General features: G+C 49.3%; 1 protein-coding gene across 1 annotated transcript; it reads right to left on the reverse strand.

Annotated features, from left to right (window-relative positions):
• Positions 1-3,263: 3,263 nt before the first annotated feature.
• On the reverse strand, positions 3,264-4,199 carry ora1 (olfactory receptor class A related 1; the record flags this gene model as incomplete). Its single annotated transcript, XM_084464844.1, has 1 exon — positions 3,264-4,199. The coding sequence occupies one exon, from the start codon at positions 4,197-4,199 to the stop codon at positions 3,264-3,266; it is 936 nt and encodes a 311-aa protein (XP_084320970.1).
• Between the last annotated feature and the right edge of the window lie 13,372 nt (positions 4,200-17,571).

Here is a 17,571-nt window from a genome sequence, read left to right on the forward strand (position 1 = left end):
CGTAATTCACATAGTGGATATCCTCAATTGAATTGTAGATATCTGTAATGAGAAACCCCATAGACATGAATGGCAAAAAAGACGTCATTTCTCCTAGGAGGAATGTCTTTGTGGATATCTGAAATGACAATTGTGGATAGGAGGAATGTAGTTGTGGATATCCAAAATGTTCTTTTTGACTAGGCGAAACTGAATTGCAGATATCTTTATCTGTCGTTTCGACTAGTCACAATTACATTACAGATATCTTGAATGAAAATTCCAACTATTCAAAATGTAATTACGACTAGTCAGAAAGAAGTTGTTGATATCTACAATGTTAATTCCGGATAGTCAAACTTAGTTGATAAATGACAATTCGGCTTGCCATAAAGGTTTGCTACAGTCCACTGGGTAGGCTGGTAGACTAATCTATCCAGCACGCATCTAGGTGGACACGCCCACCTGTGATGTCAGAAGCTGCACATTTTCAAAACGGCTTGTAATGGCTGATCACACTCACACCTGGTGGTATAATATGTCCCCTTTAAATCAATGCAAGTAATGAATAATTGAGTAATGGAGATGAAGCGGTAGAGCGCCTGTACTGCACCCACACGCATTTTCTTTATGATTGTACGTGACGTCTTGATATATATTGTAGTTTTTTTTTTTTTTTTCCCATGTTTTTAAAAAGGAAGAGGTCATCCATACTCTTCAGGCAATCATGGCGATATTAGTCGTGAACAATTTACAAGCAGAAGATTTTGTTTAATTGTTGGTAAGGGTTAGGTCATGGATTAAAGACCACTGGCGCCATCTGGTGGCTCAATCGGATAAGTACAGGTATACGAGTGCTTCATTACAGGGCAAGGTAATATGTAAACTTCTGGTTAATTATACAAATAGTATTGTGGCTGTGGCAGAGGAAGAACCAGACGGTGGGTTTAAAGTGTGATACAGTAGTCAGTGTTCAGACGCGGAGGCTGCTGCCTGGTCTAGAAACAAATGAAGCAGCTGATTGCGTATATTTAAATTGTGGGCATTGTCATTTGGCCATAGCCTGGCTCCGCCCGCCCACCTACTTCCGCCCAAATTTCATTTTCCCTTCTGTACAAATGAAATGAAGTACGATGGCCTGGTAGCACCAGGCTAATTTGGCCAGGTTCATAGAGCAAATTTTGATACGGGCCACGGCTATTGGACAGCAGAGCTCTAAACTGTCGAAAAAGCGAAAAGCACAAGTGCAAAATTTCAAAACTGGCGCAACTGCCAGGTTTTTCTATATTATTCAGCTTTTGTTAGTCTAGGTCCAGATGACGTGCAGTGGCACACCGTCTCCCATTCCTTTTATTTAATTTGTTGATTTTTCATATAAAATTGTTAGTTTTTTTGTTTTTAATCTTTTTGTTGTTTCTCATTTGAGATTTAAAAAAAAAAAGGAAGGGTCTGAGGAGGGAGCAGAGCGGGGTAAGTCCTTTTGATTATTTTTGTCATTTGTTTATTTTCTTTGTTTTTCCGCCACCAGGGGGAGCCAAGGAAGAGCAGGTCAGCGCCGGAGCCGGTGAGGGATTGATCGGCCGGGGAGTGTCAAGCAGTGTAGTCTAGTTTTTTGTAGTGGGTATACTGTGATTCCCTCCGAGCCTCTTCCACACCCGTCCTACCACCACCACACTCACTGTCGCATACAGTAGCCTACAACCACCATAAGTCATTGAGATTATTCAACACTCGATATTGTCATCAGTTTCTAGGACATTAAACAGTCAAATTAAAATCACCATTAGGCACTAGCATCAAATAAACTATAAATAATCAATAAATAAATACTTGTTGGCTATATAAACACTGTATTACTGTATATGTCGCCAGCCTGGCGCGATATTAATGTGCGAAGGAGACGACGACGGGATACTTGAGTCTGTCCCGTGCAATAAAGTTTTAGAGTTTTAGAGACAAGAAAAAGAGTTGGTAATTTGTCAAACAATTACAACTCAATAAAATAAAATACCCTATATAAGAAACAATAAATGCGAAATTACTAAATAAAAACATCTAGGATATGTTTCCCATACAAAATACTTAAATAATAAATTAAGATAAATAAAACATATCAGCAACTGTTCTAAGACGTATTATTGTTATTATCAATGACACTCGCCGCCACAAGCGTGGCTATCACAAAGCTAACCATTGCGGACGTCGCAGAGCACAACGTCAATATTTTAACTAGAAACACAATGTCAAGCTTAAACGTTTATTTCTTGTTCCACGTGCGCTAAAATGATTGATTGGAAATATGATTGTTCTATATATATATATATATATATAGAACAATAGCCTGTCCAATAGTAATTAGGGGCGAGGGAGGGCCATCAGACTTGTCACTCAAACCTGCACGCCAGTAGTAAGGAGAGTTGATTCATGATATATTCATTCATATTATATATAGTCGAGCTGAGATTGACAGCGCACAGGTTGAATTTATGAATGAGTATGTACGTTCTGTGATACTTTCATTTATAAAATTAACAGAATTTCCGCCACTATCGAAATTGATACGTGTCATTGCGCATTTCTAAGTGGGCATACGGAAATGCTGGAGCTTTCTTAATGGGTATATGGCGTATACCTGCGTATCACGTAGACTACACCACTAGTGTCAAGTGCATGACTCTTTGAAGTTGTGATGCACAGGATAGGATTTGTGCACCTGTAACAAAGGACTTGTGAACTCGTAGCCCCTATTTTGTGTTTACAATGGTAGAAAAAATATTTACGACTTCAAATTTACTGTTACACATTTGTGACTTTAGTGTACACATGCAACATAAATATTTACGACTTCAACTTTACTATTACACATTTGTGACTTTAGTGTACGCATGCTCAAGACTTTTGCTACAATAATACCTGGGGAGGGGGCACCCTGCACAGCGGACGTGCACATCTAGTAAATAAACAAACCAATAACATGATAAATAAATAAAAGTCTGTAATAAAAGTATTTTGTTTGGTTTGTAAGTTCCAGCGTGCGTCACATTCAGCCATCAGAGTGCACGCTGAATATTGACAGGCAGAACAAGATAAAATCGACATCGAAGACACCAGAGTTCAGGAGGGGTTACTTAACAAAAAAAGCTATTTAGTAGTCCTTTTACTTTGATTCTGACATACAACGTTTGTATGTATGCATGATTGTTGTTATTTAGACTAAAACAGTCACATAATAGCTAATTACAGAGCCAATGTCTGAGAGCATCTCATCAAGGAAGAACAAAAAGTTATTTGTCATTGGAAGTCTGAGTTTCCGCCAGAGACTGTTCCTGTTCCACGGCACACACCAGCTTCCCCTTGATTTTCTTGTTGGACGAGATGATAAAATAGGGGCTGAGGAAGGCGTAACTCGAGGAGAAGAACACCCTCATGTCGGCCACCACCGGCGACACCTTGGCCACCGTCAGCATGTAGATCCAGATCACGTTGTCGATGCCGAAGAACACCACGTAGAGAACCACCAGGGTGACCACCGTCTTGGCCGCCCTCGTCTCCACGCCCTGGGCCCCCCCCCGCCGCACGGCCCGCACCTGCCGGCTGTGGCGGTGGAGGATGAGGAGGATGTAGCCGCTGGACAGCAGCATCAGCAGCACAAAGGCAAAGTCCCGCACCGACACGGCCACGCCGTTGACCACGTACGACAGGTAGTCCCGGAAGTCCACGTGGCAGAAGCCCAGGTTGAGGGTGAACGCCGGCACGGTGCCGTTGCGCGGGGCGATGGAGAAGAAGGGCGCGGCGATGCATATGGCCATGTTGAGGAGCCACAGCCCCGCGAAGGTGGGAAGCACCGAGGCAGGCAGCACGGCCTTGAGGCGCAGCGCGTTGGGGGCCAGGGTCGCCGCCTGGAAGACGCTCAGCATGCAGGTGAGGCAGACGGACAGCGCGCGGGTGATGCGGTACAGGTAGATGACCACCTTGCAGCCGGCGTCGTCCAGCAGGTCGTGGAGGCCGAAGACGGCCATGGTCTGGGGCACGCAGCGCGTCAGCAGCAGCATCAGGTTGGAGAAGGCCAGGTGGCACAGGATCAGGTCGGTGGGGAGGAGCTTGTGGTCGGCGCCGTGGGCGATGTGGACGTAGGCCGTGAGCACCGCCACGTTGCCCAGGATGCCCAGGCCAGTCTGCAGCAGGAAGGAGACGCCTTTGATGGTCACGCAGAGATCCATCTCGCCGGAGCACCTGCCAGGGGTCAACGGGTCGGAAAAAGCACATTAAAAACAAAACAATGTCGGGCGCCCCTGAGGTTCTCCTGTTAGAGCGCGTACCATTAAGGCCCGGTCCCGACCACAGCCTTCGCTGCATAGCTTACCCTCTATCTCCCATACCTTCCTTTCTTACTCACTATACAATAAAAAGGATCAAATCTGAAAAAAAAAAAAACATCAACAATGTAACAGGCTATTTGTTATTAGAACATTAAAGCATGGACAATTTGATTTGAATTACCTGGCCAATCAACCAGGTAAAGACAACCATACACGTAGGCTGATAAACTGGTTCAATAAATGTAGTTAAATAGTGAACTCATATACAGACACATAAATCACATAAATATTGAAATACCATATCTAGGAACCATGCACCTCAATACACTATGAATAGTAAACTCACCTGTAGTGTAGCTGTTGACGAAACATACACACGTGTTGGCCAAACTGTGATCATTAGCCTGTGTAATTTCCTTTTATAGCGTCTGCGTCCATAGGGGATTCCCAGGATAATATTATCGCATTAAGGAACCCCTCACTTAAGGGTGAAGGTGTGTTTAGAGGAGCTTCAGTATGGAACTTGATTGTTTCCTGTGTACTGGTGAAGTCTGGCTACACGCTAACAAGTTGTTATTTATCAAATCAGGTCGGAAAAACATGTTATTTTTCCAACTGTCAAACTGATTCAACCATATGTACAATTATCTACAGACAAAGATAATGATAATTACCTTGTTGCTTTTTTAGATATAAACTTTGTTTTCACTCAATTCGACATGACAATATTGTCAAATTTACATATTATTATTATATAATATAATAATATAATAATATATAATAATATAATAATATTATATTATTATTTCAGTTTGTATTGTTTCCTCCTGTTTTCATTAGAAAGGGAGCTGATTTAATTGTCATTTGTTTTCTTAGGTTAGAGTCTTTTGTTTCAGATAGGGACGTTTTGTTTGTTATTTTGGCCTGGGTCCACCCTGAAGCCTACTTTAGTTACTTTGATAATTGTTTGTGTGAATAAATCCTGTAATCATTTAAAAAGGAACAACACGTGTGCTAGTGGCTACTTGGGAGTTGGGGAAGAGGCGTGTTTTTCATGTTGCGTCCTAGGCCCCTAGAATGGGGGCGTAACATGAATTGGGTGCTCGTCCGGGATCTTGTCGCGTTTCGTTTCGGTGAGTTAATTGTTTTTTCTGGTTGGCAGTAAATTTTGGTGTGTGGGGGAAATTATGGAGTTTGCACTTGATGAGTTCATGGGCAGTCCGTCGTTAAAAAAAATTGAAAAATGTCGAAAAGCAGACCTATTGATTTTGGCCAATTGTTATGATGTGCATGTGGCTTACAGTGCCAGGAAGGCAGAAATTAAGCACTTGCTGTGTGCAAAGCTGGTGGAGCAGGGTATTTTACCTAACCCAGCTGCTGATGCGGCTGAGGGTGTTGCGGGTGACGAGGCGAGTGACGCGCCAATGGCAGAGCTGAAAGCAGCGGAGGCTGCTAGCATGCTCGCTGCTGGTGTGAAGCTTGGGCCGGTCACAGATCCAGTCATGGGTAACCTGACCACAGAGGATCTCCGCCTAGCCCTCCAAATAAAGGAGGTTGAAACCAAAAATAAGCAGCTTGAGGTGCAGGCAATGCATCTGCGGATAAGAGCTCTTGAGCTCGAAAGAGAAGCCCCTGTAGCCTCCACCCCGGTGTTTCCTTTTGGCCACGGCTCTGTTTCTGCTCCTACTTTTGATATCAGTAAACACATTGCACTAGTCCCTCTGTTTCGTGAGTCCGAGGTCGACTCTTATTTCAGCGCTTTTGAGCGTATAGCTGCCGCCCTAAGTTGGCCTAAAGAGGAAAAGCTCAGGAAGTCTGTGCCAGTCTGTCAATTGAGGATAGTCTTGATTATAACATCCTGAAAAAGACTGTGTTGCAGGCCTACGAGCTGGTCCCCGAAGCCTACAGGCAAAAATTCAGAAATAGCGAAAAAGCTGCTAACCAGACCTATGTGGAGTTTGTGCGCGACAAGAGTGTGTTGTTCGATAAGTGGTGCCAAGCGTGTAACGTAAAATCCATGGCGGAAATGAGAGAGCTCATACTGGTAGAAGAATTCAAAAAGTGTTTGCCAGAAAGAATTGTTGTTTATTTGAATGAACAAAAGGAAACATCAGTAGCAAAAGCAGCGGTGCTAGCTGATGAATTCATTCTAACTCACAAGAGTGTCTTTTCTGTGCCATCACCTCGTGTTTTGCCTGAGCGCAAAAACCGGTCGCCAAAGTTGTCTCGTAAAAGCACATTACCAGCGGCGGGTGAGAGCCGTGAGTGTTTTTACTGCCATGAGCCAGGCCATTTGATTGCTCTTTGTCCTGTTCTTAGACGGAAAGGACAACAGAAAAATGCTAAACCTCCGGTAGGCGTGGGTTTCATTAACACTGCGTCCCCGCCTGAAAAGCGTCCTGAGCCGTTACCTAGCTCAGAGGTACATGATGACATTGACCTTCGTTTCAAGCCGTTTGTTTCAGCTGGGTTTGTGTCTGTAACTGAGAAATCTGATGAAGTCGCTGTAACTATTCTTCGCGATACCGCCGCCTATCACTCATTCATACTTACTAGTATGAGCTATTTCTTGCTGATCCAGATCTGAGTTTAAATGTAACACGTGAAATGTTAATTAACGCTCAGAAAAAAGATCTGTCTTTAACATTGTGTCTGTCCTCTGCAGTAGCCGCCGAGGAAGACGGAAATTGTGTGTATTTTCTGGATGACGGTGTTTTGATGAGACGGTGGAGTCCCGACTCCAGTGAGACACGCACTGGAGTCGTGTTTTGAGTCTTGCACATGACTCTGCATTAGCTGGCCACCTTGGTATTAAAAAGACCTACCATCGTGTGTTGCGCAATTTCTTTTGGCCCGGATTAAAAACTGACGTGACAAAGTATTGCCGCACCTGTCATACATGCCAAATGGTCGGAAAGCCAAATAAACCTGTCCCTCCGGCCCCTCTGCATCCGATCCCGGTGCTCGGGGAGCCGTTTGAACGTGTGTTGATAGATTGTGTAGGTCCGTTGCCCAAAACGAAATCAGGACACCAATACATTTTGACAGTGATGTGCGCTGCGACGCGGTACCCTGAGGCCATCCCGCTGCGCACTCTCCGAACCAAACCAGTTGTGAAAGCCCTCACTAAGTTCTTTTCTACTTTTGGCTTAGCTAAAACCGTTCAGAGTGATCAAGGCACAAACTTCATGTCCAAACTCTTCGCACAAGTAATGAAAGAACTTAAAATTAAACATGTTACATCAAGTCCTTACCATCCAGAGTCCCAAAGCGCACTTGAAAGGTTTCATCAGACCTTGAAATCCATGATGCGCAAATACTGCCTTGAGTCTAATCGAGAGTGGGATGAAGGCCTCCCTCTGCTGTTGTTTGCCGTGCGAGAAACTCCGCAGGAATCGTTAGGTTTCAGTCCTTGTGATCTGGTGTTTGGCCATACTGTGCGTGGTCCTCTTCGGCTCCTTAAAGAAAAGTGGCTGTCAGAGTCACCAAGAACGGAGCATAATCTGCTGGATTACGTTAGTTCTTTTCGTAAGCGTCTCCACGATGTATGTCAGTTAGCTCGTGAGAACTTGGCACAGAGTCAAGTGAAAATTAAGCGTTGTTACGACGCAAAGTCGGTACTCCGTGTATTTAGCCCTGGTGATAAAGTTCTGGTGCTGCTTCCGTTAGCTGGATCAAGCTTACAGTCTCGGTTTTCTGGTCCATACACGGTGGACAGAAAAATAAGTGACACAGATTATGTTGTCCATACTCCCGATCGGAAAAGGAAATCCAGAGTGTGCCATATAAACATGCTAAAGCGCTATTTTTCCCGAATGAGTGATCTCCCACAGACTCCTGCTGCACCTGTGATGTCTGTGTCCATTGTTCCTACTCAGTACAATCTTGCTGATGATGGTCTGGCCGAGAAAAGTGGATTGATGCCGGCCGCTCGTTTGAGAAATTCAGAGGTTCTGGGTGAGTTGGAGAATTTTTTGTCTCATCTGTCTGCCTCAGCCCGTGCAGATATTACCGAGTTGATTGAGGACAACTTGTTGCTGTTTTCTGATCATCCCAGTCAAACTTCTGTCCTTTACCATGATGTTGACGTGGGGAGCCACAAACCAATAAAACAGCATGCGTACAGAGTTAATCCGACAAAAAGGGCCCTGATGCAGCAGGAGGTGAATTATCTGGTCGAGCATGGTTTAGCTGTTCCCAGTACAAGTGCGTGGAGCTCACCCTGTGTTTTGGTACCGAAACCCGACAGCACCCCTCGTTTCTGTAATGACTATCGAAAGGTAAATTCAGTCACAAAACCTGACTCTTTTCCGCTCCCTAGGATGGAGGATTGTATAGACCGTGTAGGCTTCGCCCAGTACGTGACAAAGCTGGACCTGTTAAAAGGTTATTGGCAAGTTCCTCTAACACACTGTGCGTCCGAAATATCAGCTTTTGTCACACCCGACACTTTCCTACAATACACTGTTATGTCATTCGGGCTGCGTAATGCTCCCGCTACTTTCCAACGGTTGATGCATCTCGTGTTGTCTGGTGTTGAAAATTGTGAGGCATATCTCGATGATGTAGTTGCCTACTCCTCCACCTGGTCCGATCATCTTAACACACTGTCCCTCATTTTCAGGCGTCTTCGTGAGGCCTCCCTCACGCTTAATCTCGCAAAATGTGAGTTTGGCAAGGCCACCGTTACCTATCTGGGTAAGCAGGTTGGTCAGGGACAGGTGCGTCCATTGGCTGAAAAAGTGCAAACTATCATTGATTTCCCGCCTCCACAGTCCAAGAAAGCGCTGCGCCGTTTTCTTGGTATGTGTGGTTATTATCGTGGGTTTTGTAGAAATTTCTTGTAAGTCTGTTGAAAAACTTTGTGTGGTCCCCCGCTTGTCAGGCTGCCTTCGAATCGGCCAAGGCGTTACTATGTAGCGCACCTGTCCTCGCTGCGCCCTGCTTTGCACGTCCCTTTAAATTAGAAGTTGACGCCAGCGCATGCGGCGCAGGTGCTGTACTCTTACAAGAGGATGAGCAGGCTATAGACCACCCTGTTTGCTACTTCTCTAGGAAGTTCAATAAGCACCAGCTTAATTACAGTACTATTGAGAAGGAAGCTCTTGCTCTCCTACTAGCCTTACAATATTTTGAAGTGTATACGGGGTCGAGTTCACAGCCTGTTCTTGTATATACAGACCACAACCCACTAACATTCCTTGCAAACATGCGCAACTCCAACCAGCGGCTCATGCGCTGGTCTCTCCTTCTGCAGGACTTCAACCTGCAGATTCAACACAAAAAAGGTACTGAGAATATAATAGCAGACGCATTATCTCGGTGTTCCTCAGAACCATGAGAATTAAAACATTTAGGGGAGGGTTTAATTCTTGTGTGTGTGGGTGTTACGACTGTGGTCGTAGTTTTTGTATTCTGTGTTTGTGTGTGTGTGGCTTTGTGTTTTCTGTCAATCTTCTATGTAAATAGGAATGTGCCATTCCCGGGTGGGGATTGGTCCACTCGTTTCGGTCGGGGACGGTGATTGGCCAAGGCAAGAATAAAAGGAGTCAAGATGGCCACCGTGGAAGCCAGCACTTCCATCCTCCTCTCCCAACAAGCCACATGTGTTTTTATGTCCTGTATTTTAGTTTAGAAGTTTCTGTTCAAATAGTAGGGGTGGACTGCCATTTCAGTTTGTATTGTTTCCTCCTGTTTTCATTAGAAAGGGAGCTGATTTAATTGTCATTTGTTTTCTTAGGTTAGAGTCTTTTGTTTCAGATAGGGACGTTTTGTTTGTTATTTTGGCCTGGGTCCACCCTGAAGCCTACTTTAGTTACTTTGATAATTGTTTGTGTGAATAAATCCTGTAATCATTTAAAAAGGAACAACACGTGTGCTAGTGGCTACTTGGGAGTTGGGGAAGAGGCGTGTTTTTCATGTTGCGTCCTAGGCCCCTAGAATGGGGGCGTAACAGATAACAAATAAATGGTTTGGGCCACTTGCAGCTAAGAGATAATGATATTTATCTTCTACAGATTGTATGTTTTCACCTTGACACAAGGTTCTTTGTGATTAGCCACAGATCGTAGGGCCTTATTCCCCACCTCATGAAAACAACACACATCATTTGTATGAGTAGATGTTTGCTCCCTCAGTGCAGAGAACTGGCAATGACCTTGACTTGAACAGCACGGTGCAGCGGCGCTCTCGAGTAGAACGGAGCTGGAGAGCGGCACCAGGAGAGATCAGTGAATGAGATGCATGCCGAAATGAAACAGGGATGCATTATGAATGAGTTACGGAGCAGTTACACCCGATCAGGGCCAAACTCTCGCTCACTAGTCTCTTCCTCAAGTTCAACAGCTTTCTATTGATGTGTTTAAGGTAGCTGGACAACTGAAACGTTCATAATTATATATTTAGCATTACACGTGTGTTTTGTGTAGATCACAAAGTATATATGGCTGGGCTGAATGATTTGTTTTGAACAGACAACATCACTTGATGTGCCCGTTGGTGATAAATTAGTCTTACCTTGCCTTCTTGGAGTTGAGCTTATTCCGATTCCATAGACAGAAGGGCATCACATATCACTTTTCTGGATTAATGATGGCTTGTCTTGTGGAAATTGAATTAGGCCATTAAAGCTAGGGTATGCCATTTGGGGTTAGGGTCAGGATCAGGCTTAGGGTCAGAGTCAGGCCCAGGGTTAGGTTAGCGTTAGGTTGGGGTTAGGTGGAACCCTCCGTGGTGTGGTCGGTCAGGGTTAGGCCAGCCAGAGCAGGCCAGATTTTTATGTACCCAACTGAAAAAAAAAAAAAACACCTTCCCCTTTAGCGCCTCCCTTCAGCCCCGCAACAGACATGAATTGCTTGCTACTTTAGCATAGGTCCGCCATCCAATGACGTGATTGGACAGGCGTGTTACAGGTCTGCGTCAGCCACTGATACCCAGATATAGATATTTCTTCTGAGCATTTTATTTATTGATTAATGTCGGGATGTAAAGAGAATCTAAGCAATTTGCCTACCCTAGCTTTAAGTGGTGTTAGTGGATGGAGGGTGGTGGTGGTGGATGGAGGGTGGTGGTGGTGTTAGTGGATGGAGGGTGGTGGTGGTGTTAGTGGATGGAGGGTGGTGGTGGTGTTAGTGGATGGTCGGGTGGTGGTGGTGTTAGTGGATGGAGGGTGGTGGTGGTGGTGGTGTTAGTGGATGGAGGGTGGTGGTGGTGTTAGTGGATGGGGGGTGGTGGTGGTGTTAGTGGATGGAGGGTGGTGTTAGTGGATGGGGGGTGGTGGTGGTGGTGGTGTTAGTGGATGGAGGGTGGTGGTGGTGTTAGTGGATGGAGGGTGGTGGTGGTGGTGTTAGTGGATGGAGGGTGGTGGTGGTGGTGTTAGTGGATGGAGGGTGGTGGTGGTGGTGTCAGTGGATGGAGGGTGGTGGTGGTGGTGTTAGTGGATGGAGGGTGGTGGTGGTGGTGTTAGTGGATGGAGGGTGGTGGTGGTGTTAGTGGATGGGGGGTGGTGGTGGTGTTAGTGGATGGAGGGTGGTGGTGGTGGATGGAGGGTGGTGGTGGTGGTGTTAGTGGATGGAGGGTGGTGGTGGTGTTAGTGGATGGAGGGTGGTGGTGGTGGTGTTAGTGGATGGAGGGTGGTGGTGGTGTTAGTGGATGGAGGGTGGTGGTGGTGGTGTTAGTGGATGGAGGGTGGTGGTGGTGTCAGTGGATGGAGGGTGGTGGTGGTGTTAGTGGATGGAGGGTGGTGGTGGTGGTGGTAGTGGATGGAGGGTGGTGGTGGTGGATGGAGGGTGGTGTTAGTGGATGGAGGGTGGTGGTGGTGTTAGTGGATGGAGGGTGGTGGTGGTGTTAGTGGATGGAGGGTGGTGGTGGTGGTGTTAGTGGATGGAGGGTGGTGGTGGTGGTGTTAGTGGATGGAGGGTGGTGGTGGTGGTGTTAGTGGATGGAGGGTGGTGGTGGTGTTAGTGGATGGGGGGTGGTGGTGGTGTTAGTGGATGGAGGGTGGTGGTGGTGGATGGAGGGTGGTGGTGGTGGTGTTAGTGGATGGAGGGTGGTGGTGGTGGTGTTAGTGGATGGAGGGTGGTGGTGGTGGTGTTAGTGGATGGAGGGTGGTGGTGGTGTTAGTGGATGGAGGGTGGTGGTGGTGGTGTTAGTGGATGGAGGGTGGTGGTGGTGTTAGTGGATGGAGGGTGGTGGTGGTGGTGTTAGTGGATGGAGGGTGGTGGTGGTGGTGTTAGTGGATGGAGGGTGGTGGTGGTGTTAGTGGATGGAGGGTGGTGGTGGTGGTGTTAGTGGATGGAGGGTGGTGGTGGTGGTGTTAGTGGATGGAGGGTGGTGGTGGTGTTAGTGGATGGGGGGTGGTGGTGGTGTTAGTGGATGGAGGGTGGTGGTGGTGGTGTTAGTGGATGGAGGGTGGTGGTGTTAGTGGATGGAGGGTGGTGGTGGTGTTAGTGGATGGAGGGTGGTGGTGGTGTTAGTGGATGGGGGGTGGTGGTGGTGTTAGTGGATGGAGGGTGGTGGTGGTGTTAGTGGATGGAGGGTGGTGGTGGTGGTGTTAGTGGATGGAGGGTGGTGGTGGTGGTGTTAGTGGATGGAGGGTGGTGGTGGTGTTAGTGGATGGGTGGTGGTGGTGGTGTTAGTGGATGGGGGGTGGTGGTGGTGTTAGTGGATGGAGGGTGGTGGTGGTGGTGTTAGTGGATGGAGGGTGGTGGTGGTGTTAGTGGATGGTCGGGTGGTGGTGGTGTTAGTGGATGGAGGGTGGTGGTGGTGTTAGTGGATGGAGGGTGGTGGTGGTGTTAGTGGATGGAGGGTGGTGGTGTTGGTGTTAGTGGATGGGGGGTGGTGGTGGTGGTGTTAGTGGATGGAGGGTGGTGGTGGTGTTAGTGGATGGAGGGTGGTGGTGGTGGTGTTAGTGGATGGAGGGTGGTGGTGGTGTTAGTGGATGGGGGGTGGTGGTGGTGTTAGTGGATGGAGGGTGGTGTTAGTGGATGGAGGGTGGTGGTGGTGGTGTTAGTGGATGGAGGGTGGTGGTGGTGTTAGTGGATGGGGGGGGGGTGGTGGTGTTAGTGGATGGAGGGTGGTGGTGTTAGTGGATGGGGGGTGGTGGTGGTGTTAGTGGATGGGGGGTGGTGGTGGTGTTAGTGGATGGAGGGTGGTGGTGGTGTTAGTGGATGGAGGGTGGTGGTGGTGGTGTTAGTGGATGGAGGGTGGTGGTGGTGGTGTTAGTGGATGGGGGGGGGGTGGTGGTGTTAGTGGATGGAGGGTGGTGGTGGTGTTAGTGGATGGAGGGTGGTGGTGGTGGTGTTAGTGGATGGAGGGGGGTGGTGGTGTTAGTGGATGGAGGGTGGTGGTGGTGTTAGTGGATGGGGGGTGGTGGTGGTGTTAGTGGATGGAGGGTGGTGGTGGTGGTGTTAGTGGATGGAGGGTGGTGGTGGTGGATGGAGGGTGGTGGTGGTGGTGTTAGTGGATGGGGGGTGGTGGTGGTGTTAGTGGATGGGGGGTGGTGGTGGTGTTAGTGGATGGAGGGTGGTGGTGGTGGTGTTAGTGGATGGAGGGTGGTGGTGGTGGTGTTAGTGGATGGAGGGTGGTGTTAGTGGATGGAGGGTGGTGGTGGTGTTAGTGGATGGAGGGTGGTGTCAGTGGATGGAGGGTGGTGGTGGTGTTAGTGGATGGAGGGTGGTGGTGGTGTTAGTGGATGGAGGGTGGTGGTGGTGGTGTTAGTGGATGGAGGGTGGTGTTAGTGGATGGAGGGTGGTGGTGGTGGTGTTAGTGGATGGAGGGTGGTGTTAGTGGATGGAGGGTGGTGGTGGTGTTAGTGGATGGAGGGTGGTGTTAGTGGATGGAGGGTGGTGGTGGTGTTAGTGGATGGAGGGTGGTGTTAGTGGATGGAGGGTGGTGGTGGTGGTGTTAGTGGATGGAGGGTGGTGGTGGTGTTAGTGGATGGTCGGGTGGTGGTGGTGTTAGTGGATGGGGGGTGGTGGTGGTGTTAGTGGATGGAGGGTGGTGGTGGTGTTAGTGGATGGAGAGTGGTGGTGGTGTTAGTGGATGGAGGGTGGTGGTGGTGTTAGTGGATGGAGGGTGGTGGTGGTGTTAGTGGATGGAGGGTGGTGGTGGTGGTGTTAGTGGATGGAGGGTGGTGGTGGTGTTAGTGGATGGAGGGTGGTGGTGGTGTTAGTGGATGGGGGGTGGTGGTGGTGTTAGTGGATGGAGGGTGGTGGTGGTGTTAGTGGATGGGGGGTGGTGGTGGTGGATGGAGGGTGGTGGTGGTGGTGTTAGTGGATGGAGGGTGGTGGTGGTGGTGTTAGTGGATGGAGGGTGGTGGTGGTGTTAGTGGATGGTGGTGGTGGTGTTAGTGGATGGAGGGTGGTGGTGGTGTTAGTGGATGGAGGGTGGTGGTGGTGGTGTTAGTGGATGGAGGGTGGTGGTGGTGTTAGTGGATGGAGGGTGGTGGTGTTAGTGGATGGAGGGTGGTGGTGGTGTTAGTGGATGGGTGGTGGTGGTGTTAGTGGATGGGGGGTGGTGGTGGTGGTGTTAGTGGATGGAGGGTGGTGGTGGTGGTGTTAGTGGATGGAGGGTGGTGGTGGTGGATGGAGGGTGGTGGTGGTGGTGTTAGTGGATGGAGGGTGGTGGTGGTGTTAGTGGATGGTCGGGTGGTGGTGGTGTTAGTGGATGGAGGGTGGTGGTGGTGTTAGTGGATGGAGGGTGGTGGTGGTGTTAGTGGATGGTCGGGTGGTGGTGGTGTTAGTGGATGGAGGGTGGTGGTGGTGGTGTTAGTGGATGGAGGGTGGTGGTGGTGTTAGTGGATGGAGGGTGGTGGTGGTGTTAGTGGATGGAGGGTGGTGGTGGTGTTAGTGGATGGAGGGTGGTGGTGGTGTTAGTGGATGGAGGGTGGTGGTGGTGGTGTTAGTGGATGGAGGGTGGTGGTGGTGGTGTTAGTGGATGGTCGGGTGGTGGTGGTGTTAGTGGATGGAGGGTGGTGGTGGTGTTAGTGGATGGAGGGTGGTGGTGGTGGTGTTAGTGGATGGAGGGTGGTGGTGGTGTTAGTGGATGGAGGGTGGTGGTGGTGTTAGTGGATGGAGGGTGGTGGTGGTGTTAGTGGATGGAGGGTGGTGGTGGTGTTAGTGGATGGAGGGTGGTGGTGGTGTTAGTGGATGGAGGGTGGTGGTGGTGGTGTTAGTGGATGGAGGGTGGTGGTGGTGTTAGTGGATGGAGGGTGGTGGTGGTGTTAGTGGATGGAGGGTGGTGGTGGTGGTGTTAGTGGATGGAGGGTGGTGGTGGTGGTGTTAGTGGATGGAGGGTGGTGGTGGTGTCAGTGGATGGAGGGTGGTGGTGGTGTTAGTGGATGGAGGGTGGTGGTGGTGTTAGTGGATGGAGGGTGGTGGTGGTGTTAGTGGATGGAGGGTGGTGGTGGTGTCAGTGGATGGAGGGTGGTGGTGGTGTTAGTGGATGGAGGGTGGTGGTGGTGTTAGTGGATGGAGGGTGGTGGTGGTGGTGTTAGTGGATGGAGGGTGGTGGTGGTGTTAGTGGATGGAGGGTGGTGGTGGTGGTGTTAGTGGATGGAGGGTGGTGGTGGTGTTAGTGGATGGAGGGTGGTGGTGGTGTTAGTGGATGGAGGGTGGTGGTGGTGGTGTTAGTGGATGGAGGGTGGTGGTGGTGGTGTTAGTGGATGGAGGGTGGTGGTGGTGGTGTTAGTGGATGGTCGGGTGGTGGTGGTGTTAGTGGATGGAGGGTGGTGGTGGTGTTAGTGGATGGAGGGTGGTGGTGGTGTCAGTGGATGGAGGGTGGTGGTGGTGTTAGTGGATGGAGGGTGGTGGTGGTGTTAGTGGATGGAGGGTGGTGGTGGTGTTAGTGGATGGAGGGTGGTGGTGGTGTTAGTGGATGGAGGGTGGTGGTGGTGTTAGTGGATGGAGGGTGGTGGTGGTGTTAGTGGATGGAGGGTGGTGGTGGTGTTAGTGGATGGAGGGTGGTGGTGGTGGTGTTAGTGGATGGAGGGTGGTGGTGGTGTTAGTGGATGGAGGGTGGTGGTGGTGGTGTTAGTGGATGGAGGGTGGTGGTGGTGGGGTTAGTGGATGGAGGGTGGTGGTGGTGGGGTTAGTGGATGGTCGGGTGGTGGTGGTGTTAGTGGATGGAGGGTGGTGGTGGTGTTAGTGGATGGAGGGTGGTGGTGGTGTTAGTGGATGGGGGGTGGTGGTGGTGTTAGTGGATGGAGGGTGGTGGTGGTGTTAGTGGATGGAGGGTGGTGGTGGTGGTGTTAGTGGATGGAGGGTGGTGGTGGTGTTAGTGGATGGAGGGTGGTGGTGGTGGTGTTAGTGGATGGGGGGTGGTGGTGGTGTTAGTGGATGGAGGGTGGTGGTGGTGTTAGTGGATGGAGGGTGGTGGTGGTGGTGTTAGTGGATGGAGGGTGGTGGTGGTGTTAGTGGATGGAGGGTGGTGGTGGTGTTAGTGGATGGGGGGTGGTGGTGGTGTTAGTGGATGGAGGGTGGTGGTGGTGTTAGTGGATGGAGGGTGGTGGTGGTGTTAGTGGATGGAGGGTGGTGGTGTTAGTGGATGGAGGGTGGTGGTGTTAGTGGATGGAGGGTGGTGGTGGTGTTAGTGGATGGAGGGTGGTGGTGGTGTTAGTGGATGGAGGGTGGTGGTGGTGTTAGTGGATGGGGGGTGGTGGTGGTGTTAGTGGATGGAGGGTGGTGGTGGTGGTGTTAGTGGATGGAGGGTGGTGGTGGTGTTAGTGGATGGAGGGTGGTGGTGGTGTTAGTGGATGGAGGGTGGTGGTGGTGTTAGTGGATGGAGGGTGGTGGTGGTGGATGGAGGGTGGTGTTAGTGGATGGAGGGTGGTGGTGGTGTTAGTGGATGGGGGGTGGTGGTGGTGTTAGTGGATGGAGGGTGGTGGTGGTGTTAGTGGATGGGTGGTGGTGGTGGTGTTAGTGGATGGAGGGTGGTGGTGGTGTTAGTGGATGGAGGGTGGTGGTGGTGTTAGTGGATGGAGGGTGGTGGTGGTGGTGTTAGTGGATGGTCGGGTGGTGGTGGTGTTAGTGGATGGAGGGTGGTGGTGGTGTTAGTGGATGGAGGGTGGTGGTGGTGGTGGTTTCGGTGGATGGTCGGGTGGGGCTGCTATGTTGGATTTCCATATTTAATATTGCTAAAAAAATATGTTTTAGCAGGTTTTTGTAATGTATATTAATATAGATGAGACTAAAGTCACCCAAGGGCAACAGAGGTAAAGAGTCTATATAAGTGGTGATTGCTTTGCTAGCTTGATGGTGAGTTGGCTCTGCATGCC

Source organism: Micromesistius poutassou (genome assembly GCF_964030765.1).
Source record: "Micromesistius poutassou genome assembly, chromosome: 2".
Classification (NCBI taxonomy): Eukaryota; Metazoa; Chordata; class Actinopteri; order Gadiformes; family Gadidae; genus Micromesistius; species Micromesistius poutassou.